The 19,357-nt window shown below is 39.4% G+C and overlaps 1 protein-coding gene across 2 annotated transcripts in view; it reads right to left on the reverse strand.

Moving 5' to 3' along the window:
- Positions 1-1,531: 1,531 nt before the first annotated feature.
- SELP (selectin P (granule membrane protein 140kDa, antigen CD62)) overlaps positions 1,532-19,357 on the reverse strand; it is a 41,668-nt gene continuing 23,842 nt past the window's right edge. The window contains exons 10-17 of one of the 2 annotated variants that reach the window (XM_011979951.1): positions 15,911-16,096; positions 9,683-9,868; positions 8,618-8,827; positions 7,388-7,573; positions 6,302-6,418; positions 4,139-4,169; positions 2,832-2,887; positions 1,532-2,144 (exon numbers count right to left, since the gene is read on the reverse strand). In XM_011979951.1, the coding sequence (XP_011835341.1) occupies positions 2,833-2,887; positions 4,139-4,169; positions 6,302-6,418; positions 7,388-7,573; positions 8,618-8,827; positions 9,683-9,868; positions 15,911-16,096 (971 nt within the window). In that variant the 3' untranslated portion in view covers positions 1,532-2,144; position 2,832. Of the gene's footprint in view, positions 2,145-2,831; positions 2,888-4,138; positions 4,170-6,301; positions 6,422-7,387; positions 7,574-8,617; positions 8,828-9,682; positions 9,869-15,910; positions 16,097-19,357 lie in introns of both variants that reach the window. The other variant, XM_011979949.1, reaches the window with a different exon arrangement.

Genomic DNA, 19,357 nt, shown 5'->3' on the forward strand with positions numbered 1-19,357 from the left:
CCAGGAGTTGTGATGGACACCTGTAATCCCACCTACTCAAGAGATTGAGGCAAGAGAATTGCTTGAACCCGGAAAGTGGAGGTTGCAGTGAGCTGATAACGTGCCATCTTACTCCAGCCTAGGCTACAAGAACAAAACTCCATCAAAAAAAAAAAAAGAAAGAAAGAAGAGAGAGAGAGAGAGAGAAAGAAAGAAAGAAAGAAAGAAAGAAAGAAAGAAAGAAAGAAAGAAAGAAAGAAAGAAAGAAAGAAAGGAAGGAAGGAAGGAAGGAAGGAAGGAAGGAAGGAAGGAAGGAAGGAAGGAAGGTCACAAATTTGTTACTATGATCATATTTTCCTGTCTCTAGGACCCCTTGTATTCTTGTATTTCTTGAAGGATCTAGTTGTTTCACACCACCTTAAATCTTACTTTGCTGTTGATAGAGAATCTGAGAATTATATCGTCTGAGACATCATAATGACTTGTCCTGGGTTCCCTGTATCTGCATGGCTCCAAGTTTCTGTCATGCTTTATGCATTCAGTACATTCAATAAATTGTAATCTGGCACCTCACATGAGGTCTCTGTTAATGATATCAGGCTCATCAACACCCTTTTCCCCCCTCCCCACTCCCCTCAGTGTTCTGTCTTTCCTCCTGTGCTGATATTATTCTACCAACTTAGAATGCCCATTTTCTTCCTCTTTGCTGGGTCATTCTTTACAGTGCAGGGTTCTGCCTGTCTGCCAGATTCTGGGCTCCAATGGACTTTTCCATTTTATGAACTATTATAACACTATTCAAATTGTATAATCATGTTAATTACCTTTGGTTATTCCATGTAGGTATCTATTGTCTCCCTGACTGAACAGTTGCTTACACTTCTTTATCTACAATGTTATCAGTGTCTCCCAAAGTTGGTAGCCCATCAGAATTCCCAGGGGAACTTTTACAAAATGTAGATTCTGACTCAGGAAATAGGGCTGAGACCAAAGTCCTAGAACATCTAGCCTATTGATTGACGTATAAATAAGCAGTCAGAGATGCTACTGGCAGTGTATCAGAGAAACGTTTTGAAAGCACTGTGTCCCTAAATCCCAAGGTTACTACCAACATTGTTGCAACATTACTGTAACCTTTGAGTAGGCTGCTTTTTTTACTTGGATGTTTGCTTATGTATATACAGTGTACATGACATGTTTATTGCATTACATTTTACAGAGACAAGATGACTACTATAATGTTTGACTCTCTATTTTTTTTAACATCAGTTCCAGATAAACACTGTATAACTTTCAATGACCTATTTATTAAACATGGTATTTAAAGAACATGTAAAACACATTTGTTCTTCCCTGTAAAACATTAAGGTGATGAAGAATTTTTCCATTTCTCTGATTTTCTGAGTGGAGGGTGTGTGATACAAATTTGCTGGCTGACTGAATGGTTGAGGTGTAAATAGGACAACCATAATTATGTGTTATTACACTGATGGCAAACAATGTGATATACACAGACCTTACTGAACGAACCATCAAATAGAGGAACATGGCATTTGGGGAAAATTCTTTTAATTATACATTTGAATATTGGTCTTTGGGTCCTTTGAGGGACAGTGACTGGTGGCAGGAAGGTCCACAGTGACATGTATCCTCCTGGCTTGATTCTTGGCCTTCTGCAGCCTCTGGTGCCATCCAGAGGACTCTCTGGAAGCCTCAGAGCAGAGGTCCAAGAGGCCTCATCAACAGCAACCACTGGAGACTCCAGAAGATGCTACAGGAATTGCTTCCAGTTAGAGATGCCACCTGCTTTCCAACAAAGTAGAGAAAGCCTTCCTTCAATCAAAAAATAAAGAGGTATTTTTGTTTCTCCACAGTCTGGTCTTCTTGTGAGTCAGATGCTCCAGTCTCTTTGGTTCACTGGTAGTTCAAGTGACAGGTGAGTCAAAGCACAGAGACTACTGCAGAAACTTTTGCTCCTGGCTTCTGTGGCTTGTATCACAGGAAGAGAAGAGGTGGGGCAGGAAGGGGTGGTAGGTGGAGAATTTGAGATTGTACCACAATCCCAAACTCAGGAAACAGGGTTGGTCCACAGCTGGTCCAACAGGCTGGTCCAGAGCTAATCTAAGGTAATTCCATGTCTTTGATTCACAGATGTTTATGGAAAACTGCAGCAAATGCGTTATAGTTAAGTCAAGTCTAGCAGGAAACTTGATGTTCACAACAGGATCATATGGAGCTGAATGAGGTGACCAGGAAAAGGACAGGTCTCTGAAAATGAGACCAAAGAAATTTAAATAATTATCATTTCCTTAAAAAAAAAAGGAAAGAAAAAAATTGCTCATCATATCTACCCCCTGAGGCTCAGCATAATCTTTTCTTTCTAGATTTTGAATATTCTGCCATTCAGGTTTTTTGTAGGACACTCAGCTACCCACTGAATTTTTTGGGAGAGGGATAGCATCAGATTATTTTTGTTTTTCCAGCAGGTAGCATAGGGAATTGACTGCATAACAGTTCGAAAACATTTTTCAGCAGTCTTGACTTCTGCTTTGCAGGAAAGGTCACGTCATCACCACCTAGCAGCCAATCATGGAAATGTCACACATCCTGAAATAAGTTATGTCTTGTTAGGACATTTCTGTCCTGGAGGAAATGGAAATCCTTATGTGAACTCTATTGTCATTCCGTTGTCATACCTGTGTCCTACTGCCAACACAATTTCCTTCATGCCTGAAAATCTAATACATACTTAAAACGTAATACATGATTACATAAAGAAAAGTTAAGCTTTATAGTCTTCCTTTTTCCCTATTGTTCTATTTCCTTCAAAAATATCTTCATAGGTATGTTACCTTAAGAACTTGGGTCAAATGCAGCATTTGTAAAAACTCCATATGTTCCTAGGTGGCTAAAAAACAGAAACAAAAGGGTGACCACCATATACTGCTTAGTTGTCAACAACACAGTCCAACCCATAGTATTTCCAGAAACCATAAATTACCATCCACCCCTGGAATTCTGCTTTAGAAAGGAAAGAAAAATAAAGGCCAAAGAAATATTCGATATCCCACTTAACAGCTCTGGGTAATTTACATTGTATTTTGTACCCGCACTAGGTTATTGTTGATGTTTTACCTACTGAATACCTGTTATACCCTCTAAGGCGCTGCAACCTCTTCTAGGTGAGAAGAAGTAGTTACAAAATTCTTGGCATTAACACTTGATAATCTAACGGTAGTTTATGATAATCTAACGGTAGTTTTCAAAAGGGGCAGTGTGCCCCCTAGGGGTGTTTTTTGATTTTTATAACCATCAAGAGTTCTACTGATACTGAGTAGGTATGGGGCAAGGGTGCTGGATGTCTGTGACAATAGGGTTCATATAAGGATTTCTATTTCCTCCAGGATGGAAATGTCTTTAAAAGATATCCAGCACCCCTGCCTCCTGCCCACTCAATGTCAGTAGAGTTCTTGTTCGTTGCAAAAATCAAAAGAAATACCCTTGGAGGCATACTGTCCCTTTTTGAAAACTCTTGCTAGATTATAAACAGCAGGGGGTACAGGACACAAAAGAATTGTCCAACACCCCACATAACTTTGGAATATCTGCTCAATATTTATACAGGTTAAAAATCTCTGAGCCTGGAACGCAAGCGCTTTACATGTAAATATTAAGCATTTTTTGCATCTTTAAAAAGTGTAATTGCCATATGAATCAAGGGACAATTATCACAGGTTTTAGGACTCTTTACCAGAGTTGTTCACCATTTTGAAAAATTAGATTAGTGTTGGCCACAGCTCTAATGCTCTTTGAGTCACTAATACAACATTCCCCCATCAGTCCACCTGCATGGCTGCTGCTTTCCTAGTGATTCTGCTGGAAGGTGCATGTTTCTGATGACCTCATTGCATCTGCTGGCACAGCGCCTAAGTTTTTGCATCGTGTTTTTATTATAAATTACTTTTCGTTTTATTTCTACTTTATGTTATAATGAGAATATTTGTTATCTGTGTATTTTACTTCAGAATAGAAAAGAAGACATTTTAAAAGACATTGTAAAAAGGAGGCAGGCATTGCATGTAATCATTCTGACATATTACAGTGAATTATAAAGTCAAGCTAGCAAAATTTACTCAATCATAAAACATTTCTACCTTACCTGTGAGGATTCAAGGGGCATTTCCCATCATCTAAAATAAGCGAGAAGATAAGAATGATTGATTAAAAAAAAAAAAAAACAAGATGAAAGAGAGGGTCATTAAGGATAGAAATTATTGGGGAAAACCAGTAGACTGATTTTCAGGTCGGCTCATTAAAAGGGGAATATTGGAAACAGTCTCTCCCTGAAAGGTAGAAAGTGTTTTAGGCTAAATTGAACATTTGACAATATTTAACTCCAGAGTCCTCTCACTTTCTTCCTCCTTCCTTTCAGTATATACATAACTCAATTTCTTTTCAGGGCATCTTGTGTCACTTGCCCTCAGCCCTTAGCTGGGCAAGCTAATCACATACATAAATCCAAACCAACAGAACAGTGGATGTTTTTCCTCCTAGGTAGCATATTTTTATCCAAATGACAGACTCTCATAGTTGAATTTTCAGCTATGGCTGCAGCATTTCCCTCTTATTTGGCCATAGAAAACTTGAAAGCCTAAAATCAAATTGGGAGAAGCCCAGGAAAAAAAGCTCCCATCCCCAACAAATGAATGTATTTATTATTAAAAATATTGGAACATGGGTAGCTATTTGTCCTTCTGCACTGTTACAGGGTCCCCTGGAAATGTCTCAAAGTCAAAGAAAGGACTTGGCGGAAACATCAAGATTAGAGTGATTCCTACATGATCATAGAGATTAAGGTCTAGGAGCTCTTGCCTCTGCCTTCTGGGTTCTGGGTTTGGTTGAGCAAGCACACATTTTGCATGGAGGGATTCACTGTAGCTCTCAGTACATCTCTTTGGTACTGAAGCAGAGTATTGACCTTTGTCTATTGTCTTGGCCACTCACAGGAGAATATACGAAGATTTGGAAAAACAGCCTCAATGTTTTGGTAGCATTGTAAATGGAGAAAGAATAAGAGTAGGGAACACGTGGTTTTGCCTCTGAGCAGTTAAGAATAGGTGTTGAGACCTATGTCAATAATAGAGAAATTCAATGAGAACTCTCTCAGATTTTTTCACATAGCCACTTTCAATTACCTTGATTTGAGCACTAATGGTCTCTCTGATGCCCCTAGTTACTTTCTATGAGGAGTGATGAAGAAGAGCCCCATTAGGTTATAAACAAAACTTTATGAACTTATACGCAGGCTAAGTGGAGAAGATTGAGAAAGGATGTTTTAAACCTTAAGAGATGGGATGTTCCCATCTTTAATTCCTAGACTAAAGTTATTTTTCTGATGAACAATCTGATGAACACAGCTTCCCTTACAGAGAGTTTTCATCTATTTGGTCTTCTCTGTTTAAATCCTGCATCAACTTCACAAGTTTTCAGGAGAAAAAGTAAATCTCTTCGCTTATCACACCAGGTCACCAATACAGGGGCAGCTTCTTCTGCCCCTAACTTCATCTCCTGCCTCCTCCATAATCCCCTTTTGATTCAGATGCACTTAACTGTGAAACATACCATCTTCTCAATGATTTCACACTTTCATGTCTTTCTACATGCCATTTTCTCTAATGGAACTCTACTTCCATTTTCCCCTGGGCTAAATGCCACTCATTCTTCAAAGTTAAGCTTGAAAAAGGCTTTCTCACCTGACAGTCTGGTTAAGGCATCCCTAGTCTATGTTCTAATAATACCTAGGTTGTATTTGTGTCCTAACACACTTACCACACTTCACTACCAGCATTGATTTCACCTGTCTCCCCTCCTGGATTATTCCTTCCTTAATATCAGAAACCATCATTATGAGTCTCACACTCTTAACAGAGATGATGAATAAATGACTGCTACATGAAGAAATGAGTGAAGTAAGGAAGCATAACACCTTTCTAATTAGTTTTAGTGATAGCCTAGGGTACTTAGACCAGAGGCCCCAAATGCCAAACTGCAAAGTAACCTCATTTGAATTTTGGGAGAGGGGTTTTGAAAAATTCAGATTTCTGCAGCCACTCCCAAGTCTCCCCATAGAAGGATCTATATTTTTATGAAGTTCCCTAGGTGATTCTAATGGACAGTCAGTTCTCAAGATCACTTATCTTGGCTTTTTTTTTTTCTTTTAATGCAAATATTTTCCAACATGAACTACTGAAGTTGTGGTTCTACTTCCCCACCCTAAATTATGTGAAAGAAAAAAGCAAAGAGAAGACTCTTTCCTATTTACCTTTTTGTCTGAAACGCTTTCTTAGCAAAGCCAGGAGCGTCCCACCCATTATCAGACCTGTTGTAGAAGCCACCGCTCCACCAAAGTAAGTCAGGGCTTCCTGAATAGTCAGTGGTCCTGCTGCAAAACAAACACACACACATGCAAGACATAAGAAGCGTATTATGCAAACGAATAATCTTTCTCTCTCAGAAAGTTTCCGAGAACTCTAAGATGTGAGATCAAGTGGGATCACCAAAGGTCCTGGCAATGCTGACAAGCTAACATGAAAGAAGATCTGGAATTCATAAATCCACTGTAACAAAATGGGAAGTGGGGCCTTATTTTATTCCAAGGCTTAAATATAAACCATAATATCCAAAGGAATCAGGGTGAGGACCCAATAAAAGAAATTGTAGACACAAGAAGCCTATACATGTAAGTTTGGGCAAATAAAATAAAAGTGGGGCCTTATTGTATTCCTAAGGCTTAAATATAAACTGTAATTTCCAAGAAAATTAAGGTAAGGACCCAGTAAAATAAACTGTAAACATAAGAAGCCTACACATGTAAGTTTAGGCAAATAAAATAAACTGTGGGTAATTTTTTTGGCAAAGATTCAGTTATGTAACAAAAGGTAGTCAGGACAAGCCATGAGGGGAAAAAATAAGGGGCTGAAATACAAGCCCAAATAAGTTTTTGCAAACAGATAGAACTTAATTGAGGAAGATCTGCTAGGGCATTTTTAGTGTTAAGTGGTAAGCAAAGGTCTTCTGATATAATAAATTAGAAATCTGCATGAAATAACTCCCAGTTTAAAACATTTTGAAACTTCAAGGTCTGTTAAACAGAGAGTATAATGAAGGGAAAGGTTTCACTTCACAAATTGAACACTGACAAGGAGGGGTGATTACCTGCAGTCACTGGATTGAATTTCCACCACTCTATAAGGTAAGGAGATTCTGCCTGATTCATTGTGAAAAACTTATTAAGCAGGGGGAAACCCAGTGATGGAAAGCAAGACCACTATGAGAAAGACACAGAAGAAACACTGATTTTGTTATTTTCCACATCAAAGTGACTTCTTAACCCACATGAAAATTGTACCTTGGCAGGTTGGCATAGTAGTTGACCAATGGCCATTCTCCTGGCATGCTGTTTGTGCTGAGCCATTAAGTAACTGGCCCTCTAGACAATCGAAAGAGCAGATTGATCCATAACTGAAGTTTCCCCAGAGGTTGGAGCAGTTCATCACTATTGGCTTATTAACATGTAGTTCTGGGCATTTCACAGCTGCAGAAAAGAAAGAATGGAAGAGAAACAACATGTGGATTGGAGGTGAAAGAGATTATAGTTTATTTTGTAACCTAACAGTGCCAATAAATGAGGCAGAATGTAAAAGGTCAGAAAGGATATGAGCCACTTCCAATATTCACAGTAGCTCTTCTAACAGCACATACATGAAAATATTCTCCCAAAGGGTGATAGCCAAAGAACCAAGATGGAAAGATGGATACGTAGTAGCATCTGATAAATACCTGCTAATGCATTGATAAATCTTGCCTCCAAATATACTATTTACAAAATTTTGGTTCTTAAAAATACTACTGGTCTAAATGTTGTTACTACATTTGCGATCAACTGGCATGTCAGTATATGTTTATTAAAATACTTAATAAGTGTTCAGCATATCTGGACACTGGAAGTTTGAAAGAAGTAGACTGTCATCCTCCTTAAACTACATTTTCAGGGAACTTCAGGTTATTCTTTCTAATTTATGGATAGGAAATTAAAGGTCAGGAAATTAGATTTAATTCAAATAAATGTTATTGATCAGTAGTGTCATTTGCAAAGCACCGTGCTATGTTTTTTGGGGGATACAAAAATGAAAGAAACATAGGTCTCAATGCTTTATGTATAGGGTGATAGCTCTTCAGGAAATATCACGTATGGCTTAATTTTTATTTAGGTTCAAATTATTATGAAACTATGGAATGTTTATATAGTCATGTAATATGCAACTTTTAATTTACCAATTTCTATAGCAGGTTTTACATTTAATATACCTATTTTTCTAACACATCTCGGACATCTGCAAATGTTTCTTCAAGTCTCTGAGTACTTGCGTATTAGCTTTAGCTTGTGACATGAGGAAGGGCAGAAGTGATGTGCCTGTGACACATTACTTTTAATTGGGATTGGTGTGGATTTCACAGGGGAGATGACACTTGGAAGTAGTGGTTGTGGTTGGGTGAGACTTCAACATACAGGCACAATGGCTAGCTTGAGTACTTGCAGGAAGGCAGCATCAGAATTGCCTTCTCCTTTTCATCTTACCTCTGCATGTTGGAGTTACTGCTGTCCATTGTCCTGAAGGTCTGCAACTGAGAATGCTGTCTCCTATGAGTGTGAATCCAGCATTGCAGCCAAAGTAACAGGTGGTATTAAAACCAAAGGTTCCCGGATGATGCCTACAGTGCATGGTTCCCTGCCCAGGTGTGGTGAGGGCTGGGCATTGCACCCCTGGACTAGGAAGTGATGCTATGCCTGTTGTGAGAAAACGTTTCAATTCAGAGAGCTCCCAATTAAAAGAAGTGTAAAGAGTTAAGGCTAATCTGGAATAACTGCTTTTCACTCCCTTCATAACAAGGGAGGTTCTAGCAAGAGCTACTAGAGAAGTTTAGAAAAACTATAAGTGTCAGATATAGAAAACCAGATGAGGAAAATTATTAAAAAGCATCCTTGAGGAGATCATTCTCCTGGCCAAGAGAAGAAATTAGGGGAGTCATTGTTATTGCTATTTTAAAAAGAAGCAAAAAATGGTACAGAAATGTAAGAAATTCAGCAGAAAGCCAAATATACATGGGCCAACTGCCTGCCCAACCCTGCTTTACTGGGAAGTGGTACTGTTCTCTCACTAAAGGTCAATGTGAAAGTTGAAATTTACTGCAATGATTGCTTTCTATCTCAAACTATTTCTTCCATTTGAATGATCCCACCAGCTTTGTCATTAACTTGCCATGTGGCAGGAAGATGATGATTGACCTTTCTGGGCCTCAATTCCTAAATTTGAAAAACTGGACCAGTGACTCTACCCCAGGATTATCTCTGTTTCTCTCAGCAATAAATTAATGGAGACCATTCAGTTCGCTCAACAAAGCTCTTTCAAAAAAAGAAGCCATGAAACAAAATTCCTGCTTAAGAATCAATGTATCTTTTATTCACAAACATAAAAATATCCTGTCACTCCTTAGACGTTTTAAAATCCTTCAGCTGTTTGCTAAATCCAAATAGTGGTAATATGTACAATTATCTAGTTCACATATAAGAACTAGATAATTGTTTGTTGTTGTGGAATAAATTTCCAAAAGTAGAACTGTCTCAGTAAGTACATATTATTACCTTTGCAGGCTGGTGGAGTAGCTGACCATCTTCCAGAAGTTGTGCATTTCACATTATTGGGCCCCTCCAGCTTAAAGCCCTTGTTACAAGAGAAATGGCAGGTGGAGCCAACATTGAATCCTCCATGAGTGTCAGAACAATCCAGGCTGCCCTGCTCTGGGGCGAAGAGTTCTGGGCACTTGATGGCTAGAGTATCAAATTAAGAATGTCACAATCTCCAAGTTTATTCAGAAGTTCTGTGTTACACAAAGTTCATTACTTATATATTCAAAAAATATTTATTGAGCACCTATATTCCAGATGTTCTGCTAGGCAGCAGCATTCCACAACATATACTGTAGGTCATTTGTTGCAAAGGGCAGTGGGAGGATGGTGAGCTTACAGAGAGGAGTATAGGTACAAGTCATGAAGACAAGGAAGTCAAACATTTAGGCAGCAATACTCAAGAACTTACAGTGTTACCCTGTGTTCTCTACACCCTCTGCTTCAGAGACTTTGTAGCCTGCCGCAGCTCCCACTATCTTATTTGAATGGGTGCAATCTAGGATTTCATTTCCATCCTTCCTCTTGCCTGAGACTACTTACTCCCATATATCATGCCATCTCCTCAAATTCAACACACCTAAAACTGCAATGATTGCTTTCTGCCTCGAACTATTTCTTCCATTTGAATCTCCTCGCTAATTCTTTTTTGGTTTATTTTGTTATTGTATTTTAATACAGGAAAGCTCAAAACCTCCTGGTCAAGATTGATTAGTTTCTGGGAATTCCCTGAAGTGACTTTGTGTGTTATTGCTTCTGGTTCTTGGCTCACATTCCCCTGAGAATTTTTCCATTTTCATGGGATAAAATCCCACTAATCTTCCAGGATTTAACTCGTAACCTCTCTGAAGACTCTGCTGATCACCACAGCCTGAACTCTTCTCCTCTGAATTATTCAGCTTTTTGTCTGAACTCATGTGCTGCCATGTCACATGTCATACTCTCCCTCTTCTACTGGATGGAAAGTGTCTAAAACCCAAGAATCATTCATCCTTGAGCCTTCCATAATTCCCATCTCAGGATCTCAAGAGGCAGTGCTCAGTAACCACTTGCCAAGTGAATGAATAAATGAAATTAAATTTTAATTCACAATTTCCCCCCAAAAGTATTTTTACAAATTATTGCAGTTACGTATTTTCTTAGCATTATTCCTTTCTCCCCATTAGATTCTCTAACATAAGACTATTATTTATCAGTAAATGTTGGGTTATTGACAAATGAAGTGACTATTCTTTCTTTAAATCTAAGGCTATTCTGAACACAATACCTTGGTCAGATAAGTCTCATTTACTTAGCTAGTTTGATTTTTATAAACCTCTTCAAGACCTATGTGCTCCCTCATGGAAAACTGATGTACAGTATTTGGCTTTTATATACTGGTCCATGTACTTTTCATTGAAGGATTATGGATTCTTATTGCATGAATCCATTCAAATAGCCAAAGTAACATAGTGAATTTCAGTTCAGTACTCTCAAATCATTGAGTAATTAACAACTTCATATCTGACATGTCAAGTCAATTTACTAAACATTTTTGAAACATGTCTATTGATGTAAGTCCTAGACATGAAGTCTCTGTGAACGTTTTCACAAAAATAGGTTTCTCATAATCTCCCAGAATTACAACTTTAAACTGAAGAATATGTATAATGTCAGCTGCAGGAAAGCAGGGACCTTGTCAGTTCTTGAAACACTGTATCCCAGAGAACAGGTCCTGACACATAGGAGGGGTTCTACAAATACTTATGAAATGAATGAATACAGTAATGAATACAATTTAATTTAAATGCATTCTAAAAGGTATTCCTACCTGGTTTGAAAAGAAACAAGAGGAATTACTGTTTTTAAAAATTCACTGAAGGGGGCCCTAGTATAAAATGAGAATTACTACAGCATTAAATTCTTTTGGGGGATAGTGCTTTAGTTTCAGTCTTGTCAGTGATGCTCAGCCAAGGTTACATATCCAGACTTTTGTATTTATAAAAGTCTCTGAGCCCTCTTAGGTAAAAATTAACCTTGACCCTTACATACTAAGAATTTGGCTCTGGATCATGTAAAGAAGCGGTTTTGCCTGTTTGAGGGGCAGCCTAGATGAGTTACATGGAAGCCTAACCCAGGTCCGGCATATGGTGGGCACTCAGCAAACATGGGGTGAATGACATTTGTGGAGTTATCAAGGATGCTACTGGAATGGAGATTAGTGCAGATGCAGAGGAAAAGAGTTATAACCAGGAATGACCTTTATGCATAACTTTGAGAAGTGGTCATATTCTTGAGCCTACTCTAAAACTTTGGCAAAAAAAAAAAAAAAAAACTCCTGAGTAATTACAAAAATAGAAAACAGATAAGGGCTGCATTTATTGCATGCTTAATGCTCGATTTTCACTGACTACCAAGGCAGTTCTATTACATATGGGTATTCATTGGTGTTTTCCTATAGTCCATCAAGTAGGTATACATGATTGTATCTGAATTCATAAACATATTGATTTATATTATTTCAAATAGATTTAGTAAATTCTCTATTTCCTTTTATTATATCATTTTTCTTGAGTTTGATAGAGTTTTCTCAATAATTTTCTGGAAAGAAGATATAGTATAAATAATAAATGTAACTGAGTTGAATATTGTAAACTCAAACTTTGGAAATAAAACTAGGGGCCGAGACGGGCGGGTCACGAGGTCAGGAGATTGAGACCATCCTGGCTAACACAGTGAAACCCCGTCTCTACTAAAAAATACAAAAAAACTAGCCGGGCGAGGTGGCAGGCGCCTATAGTCCCAGCTACTCGGGAGGCTGAGGCAATCCGGCCACTGCACTCCAGCCTAGGCCACAGAGCAAGCCTCTGTCTCAAAAAAAAAAAAAAAAAGAAAGAACTAAAACTAGGAAGCCCCATGGAGTCAGAGAAATGTTGGGGGAATGAAGAAAAAATGGAGATGTCAGCTGGGCCAGAGTTTTAGGGGGCACCAGTTCACCATATTTTAGGACATGACTAAGCAGGCATAAGGCAGAAGAGCAGAGCTGAGGTTGGGACTTGGGACCAGGACCCCTCCCCACACAGTGAAAACAGACATTAGGAGTTCAACAGCCAAACATGGTCACCAGAGGGTCCATGACAGACAGTGTGAAGGGATTAGGAATTCAGCAGTCTGTATCATGAAAGTGGTCCAACAGGCAGGGACAGGAGGGATACAGAAACTGTGTACAAGCAATTCGTCATGCAGGTGGCATCATCAGAGTTGGTACAAGAACCTCAAGCACTGCTTAGGCTCATGAAAAGGGCTTCAGGTCCTGAAGGGCAAAGGCAGAGGCAAGGCTGAAAAATAATCGACCCTCTGGATCCAAGGGTTTTGCATCTATGGATTCAACTCATCGTGTATCAAAAACATTCAGAAAAAGATAAATTCTATAAAGTTCCAAAAAGCAAAACTTGAATTTGCCATGTGCTGAGTATGTTGAATCCATGCCGAAGAAGTGATGTGTAGGCTTTGCATCGGGTGTTATAAGTAATCTAGAGATGATTTAAAAGTATAAAGGAGAATGTATGTAGGTTGTATGCAAATATGCCATTTTATATAAGTGACTTGAGCATCTGAGGAGTCTGGTATCTGCAGGGGGTCCTGGAATCAATTCCCCCTGCAGATACTAAGGAACAACGAGGCAGAGGCCACATCCCAGAGGGCCTAGGGAACTGGTGTTCTAACTAAAGTGGAACTCTCTGTAGAACCATCCCCCAAAATGAAATCTCACATTGCACTCTGAAGAGACAGCTTGAGAACTCCACCTGCCACACTGCCTCTGCTTACTTGGAGGCCTCTGAGTCCATCTGATGTATCCTAGAACTCTGCAAAACACTCTGTGAAAATTGGGGTTCTAGGGGGCAGTGTTGAGGGTTAAAAATTAATGGATTCAGGCATATAGGAAAATAAGAGGAACTGTTTGCCTAAATTTAGAGCATAAATTTGGAGAATGAAGTAGAAACACAAGTGCAAAAACCAGGGCTCAAGATCAGGATCAGTCAAGGTTGATAATTCCTAGGGCCATACTGGGTTAAAGCTGCTGTTCATGGTCAGGGTTGGGTCTTGACAGCGAGTGGGGACTGGGCCCACAAGGTGGGAGGCAAATGCCTCCTCCTGCAGAGAAAAGGGGCTGGAAAGGAGTGAGGGGGAAGCAAGGGCTTTAGAGATTACAGATTTAGCAGCCTTGTTGGTTGCATACGTGATTTAAAATGTGAATGAGATTTTTTAAGGTTTTTTAATATATTCTTTAGCTTTAAAATGTGGGAAAATAGAACTTATGACAAATGTCAATGGAATAAATGAATAAGAGAGTGAGGAATAAATGAATAAGTGAAAAAGCACAAGCCTAAATGCTAACCTCTATGAATGTTCAGGAATAAGGGAACTTGTAGTATATCTTTTTGACAGCAGATGGTAGCATTTTATGTCTTTCACCCTACAGAATTCTTGGCCAGGAAGCTCAAAGATGGTCTTCTCCACTCCTCTCCTTTTGGAATTGAGAAAATGGGAGCCTAAGGGTGTGACAAGACTTTCCTAATGGCACATGACTTGGAGGGAAAGCAATACAAGTCTTTGGAAATTAATCTAGTGCTCATTCCACAGGAAGGAATAAATAATAGTTTAGCTGTTTTCATGTAACACTAATAGATTTCTACCAACATATTGTCTCATCTGATCACCAGGCACTGCCATTTCTAAAGTTCATTCAGCGGTTATAGCTGCAATCTGTGGAGTGGAAAAGAGTAAATTCACAAGTGACTTACCCCGGGTTCAGAAGCTCTGCCCTTGGGTGATAGTGTAGGTCAGTGGTCAAAACACTATCCCTATAATCAGACTAGGCCTAGGTTTGCATCCTATCTCCATACTTCTAGCTTTAAGACCTTTGCCAGCTACTTAACCTCTCAAAGCCTCAGTTTCTTCACCTTTAAAATGGGCATAGTAATAACCAACTTAAGGGTTGTTTGTGTGGATTGAATGTGATGATGCTTACGAAATAGGTGGTAGTACATTAAGCAATAATTATTAGCAATTATTGCTGGTCTCATTATTACTAACTCTACACTGAACAATACATTAGAACAATAGTACCTTTTGCAACTAAACAGGAGCTATGAATTAATTAATTCAGTGCACTTCTATTTTAGAACATAAAATATACTAGATACTTTGCCAGCCAGATATCTCAGGGGAATTAAAGACAGATAAGATCTGGCCCCTGCCTTTGAGAATTCCACTAAATTACCAAAGCTTGTATTTGAGTAAATTTTACTGGTAAATCATCAGCTTCAATTCAACAGACATTTTTCACACACACCCATTATTATTCTGCCTAGCTGCTGCAGGGGGTATAAAGATGAAGAAGGCACAGCTCCTGCCTTCAAGAAGCTTATATTCAATATAGAAGTGGAGAGAGGAGGGAAGTGCACACATAGTTATGCTAGGGTTAAATCTCACCCATCCCTGAATAAGGTCTGTGGCTGGGATTTAGTAGTGCTCAGTGGAAGGTGAGTGTAGGAATGAAGAAATGAAGAATGTAGCTGAAGAAGACTCTGTAAGGAAGTAAAACTTTCAGTGACATAATGCTGAGCCTTTTCACTTACTAACAGTGTGACCCTGGATGAGTTATTTAACCTCTTTAACCCTGTGTCTCTTCCTTACCTATAAAATGAGATGATACTGCCTTTCCTCATGTTAGAATTGTGGTAAACAGAAATGCTATAATGACATGAAAGCACTTCCTGAAAGTGTGCAATTTTTTTTTTTTTTTTTTTGAGACGAGTCTCGCTCTGTCACCAGGCTGGAGTGCAGTGGTGCAATCTCAGCTCACTGCAACCTCCACCTTCCGGGTTCAAGCGATTCTCCTGCCTCAGCCTCCCGAGTAGCTGGGACTACAGGCGCGCACCACCACACCCAGCTAATTTTCGTATTTTTAGTAGAAACGGGATTTCACCATGTTGGCCAGGATGTTCTTGAAACTGTGCAATATTTAACTAAAGCTATTAAAATATTATTTAAAGAGAGGGAGAACTTTTTAATCTAGATTACCATTGTTGTGGAGAGTGTTGTTTGCTTCAGCTCAAGAACACTTTTATATAAATCCCTGATGATTCTCCATTCTCTGATGTCATCTTAAAAGCCATAAGAAAGGACAGGCCCACAGCCTACCTTCACACGTTGGTGGGGAGTCTGTCCAGCGCCCCGATCGAGTACAATCCAATCTTTCTGGTCCAGACAAAGAAAATCCCTCATCACAGATGAAGTGACAGGTGGATTTATAACTGGAACTTCCAAGAGGTTGGACACAGGTCATTGTTCCATTCTGAGGGCTTAGCAAAGGTGTGCAGGGAATGGCTATCATGGGCATGGCAGAGGAGAAAAGAAGAGATTCGTTTTATAATTCAGCAACCTGAACTCTGTAACTCTGTGTGTGTGTGCGTATATGTGTGTGTGTGTGTGTGATTAATATGCAACAATGGTAGTTGGCTAAAAGTGATTGTTTGAATTTCATGATGCTTTATCACCAGTTAGAGGTTGCGGAGGTGTAAAATGGCCACAGCTTACAGTTGATTGATTGACATCCTGAAGTGCTCAATCACAGACAGCTTTAGAGGTGACTTTTAAAGGAAGCTGGTGCTCTGTTTGGGAAGATAGTGGTGCAACTCATTTTGGTTGCTTCTAGACAGGAGTGGAAGTGGTTGCTCCCTTGATACCTTCTTCAGAAACACCCCTAATGACCTTTCCAGAAAACAATGACAAGTGAGTAGAAACACAGAAATGGAGGAAAATACTTTCTTCCCCTTTCCCAACTAAGTGGTGGAATCTGGGTCCAAATTTAGCTCTGTTACTTACTAGCAATCTGTTACTATACAATAACTTTTCTGAGCCTCAGTTGCTTTATCTTCTAAATGGGAAAAAGGATAATCCTTGCCAGTAGCAATCCTTAGTTAAAATCGTTAATTAAATCAGATACAAAAATTACACTTAAAATAAAAGAAAAAATCATGGACATATAATAGGTATACAATGTGACTGGCTTTTTGTAAGTGCTAATTTCTACTTCCTCCCAATAGTCTTGTCCTACAGTGGTCAGCCACAAATAACTCTACTTATTCACTTACAAACAGTTAAATTAGCTCTCATGGTTCTTTGCCAAAGTTTATGCACATAGAGTTTGAGGTGCTAGAGGATGTGCTTGGATTGTAGGTCATGCTCTGTAACTTTTGGTAAGTCACTCAACCTCTCTGAACCTCAGTAGCCTCACCTTTAAGATAGGAAGATAACGTTACATAGCTCCCAGGATTTTTACTAGAATCAACAATGAAAACACTGTATGAAATTTTTTTTTTCTTTTAACTTTCATTTTAGGTTCAGGGGTACAGGTACATGTGCAAATGTTAATAGCTGTCAAGATGTTCCTCTGCCAGTGATTGAAACAATAAAGCCTAGATTCAATGTGTCAATGTGTTGACATTAAAAAGTGAAGACTAAGTGAACACATGCTTAGGGTATTTCTCCGTCGCTCGCTATTTGACCTGGTTGAGCAGTGTATGGCTTTATACCAGAGATAGTTGGGGTATGGCTGTCCTAGGGTCATTTTTCAGCCACTGACTTAAACAGCATGAGGTTTCAAGAACACTTTCTATACCTTTCTCTTCCCTTCATTCCTTCCCCTCTCTAGCTACATTCCTTTCAATCTGATCAACTTCTCCACAGATCTGGTTCTTTTCTTCTACTTGAAAAGTATTTCTGTAGTAAGCGCGTATGTGGGGCTGGAGAGGACACAACTCAACAAGCCTATAAACTGCAAGGACTTATGGGGGAAAGGGTGTGGGTGAGGACGCTGGTACCACAGAGCCCATTTCCAGCTTTTTGTGGCTTTGCCTTCTGACAGCAAGGGTAGATGTGGAGGGGTGGGAGGACATTAAAAAGGGAAATTGTCTGATAAGAATTACAACAGTTAGTGGATTGCACACCGCATGGTACCTTCCTGCTCAGCCCACATTTGGGTATTTCACTTGATGTGCACCCGGCAACAAGAGGAGAAAGTTCAGAGTAAACAAAGAACTAAAAGCAGAAGGGAACCGGAAGGTCACAGGAAGCCGCGGTGAGTGGCAACCTCCTTGCTGTGAAACACCCAGAGGCAGGACAGTATGGAGCAATGAACTGTAATCTGTGCCCTGCACCACCCAGGCTTGCCTGGAAGAGTTTCAGTCACTGTGATCACTGTCCTCAGGGATTCCCAGTTCTTCCCACAACTTCCCAAAGTTGTGTGGACTTTGTAATATGTCCAGACTTCAACGTAGCCAGGATGAGCACTTAAGGGGCAAGGTCACAGCCCCACCTTGTTCTCTCCAGACCCAGCTCTGAAGGTGTACCCAACCCTAAGTCTAGGGGCTTACCATCCTCTCTGGTGCCTGGGGATGAAGGACATTCAATTCTGCTGTTTATTTGTTTGTTCATTCATTCATTCATTCATTCATTTACTGTTGACCTAGCTTAACAGTGGGGTGTGTGTGTGTGTGTATGTGTACGTGTTTATGCTTTTGTGTGACCTGAATAGCGAGTGGTTTCCTTTTCATAAAAAATGTGTATCTGCCTGCTTTCACTCAAACGTTGAAAGTCTATACAAAGTGAAAGGTATGGCAAATAATGTAGAACTGTCTAGTCTTTTACCCATTTAACTTGATTGTTAAAATTGTATATACATCATAAAAATATTAATTGCATAGGGGGAAAAGTAGATGGAGAAAATATTGGAAGTATTCATACCAGAAGCCTAACAGTGTCTATTTTAGGGTAGGAGTATTTAAGAGGATATTTTTTTCATTTCTTTATTATATTTCTGCAGATTTTTTATAAATGAAAATCTTACATTTAAAAAGCAGCCTTTTCTACAAAAGTTAACTAAGGAGTTGGATACATTGGGGGGGAAAAGATTGGGGAATATAAAAAATATACATCTATCCTTCCATAGCCACAAACATGGATGACTAGAACCAGTTCCAGTTCATACAAGATGTCGCAACACGGACACAGCACACTGGCTTGTTAAAGAGCAAGTGCAAGCCCGGGCGCGGTGGCTCGCACCTGTAATCCCAGCACTCTGGGAGGCCAAGGCAGGCGGATCACCGGAGCTCAGGAGTTCGAGACCAGCCTAGCCAACATGGTGAAACCGCATCTCTACCAAAAATACAAAAATTAGCTGGGCGTGCTGGCGGGCACCTGTAGTCCCAGCTACTCGGGGGGCTGAGACAGGAGAACTGCTTGAACCCAGAAGGCAGAGGCTGCAGTGGGCCAAGATTGTGCCGTTGCACTCCAGCCTGGGTGACAGAGTGAGACTCCATCTCAAAAAATATATATGTATATAAATATATAAATTTATACATTATATAAATATATATATCAAATACAATGCAGATAGAATATTTATACTGAATCCGCACATTTCTTTCTTCTGAGAATCCTGTAACCTCCAGTACACAGATTAGTTTTTCTCTTTTTTCTATCACTCTTCACCTTATTCTAAGTATATTTCTCCAATTTTATACAGATCTTGGAGTGTTTGCAACTGGGTACTTATAAATTCTGCCCCTCCCATTTTACCGTTATGCC

The sequence above is a fragment of the Mandrillus leucophaeus genome, unplaced genomic scaffold (assembly GCF_000951045.1).
Source record: "Mandrillus leucophaeus isolate KB7577 unplaced genomic scaffold, Mleu.le_1.0 Scaffold207, whole genome shotgun sequence".
In the NCBI taxonomy this organism is placed as follows: Eukaryota; Metazoa; Chordata; class Mammalia; order Primates; family Cercopithecidae; genus Mandrillus; species Mandrillus leucophaeus.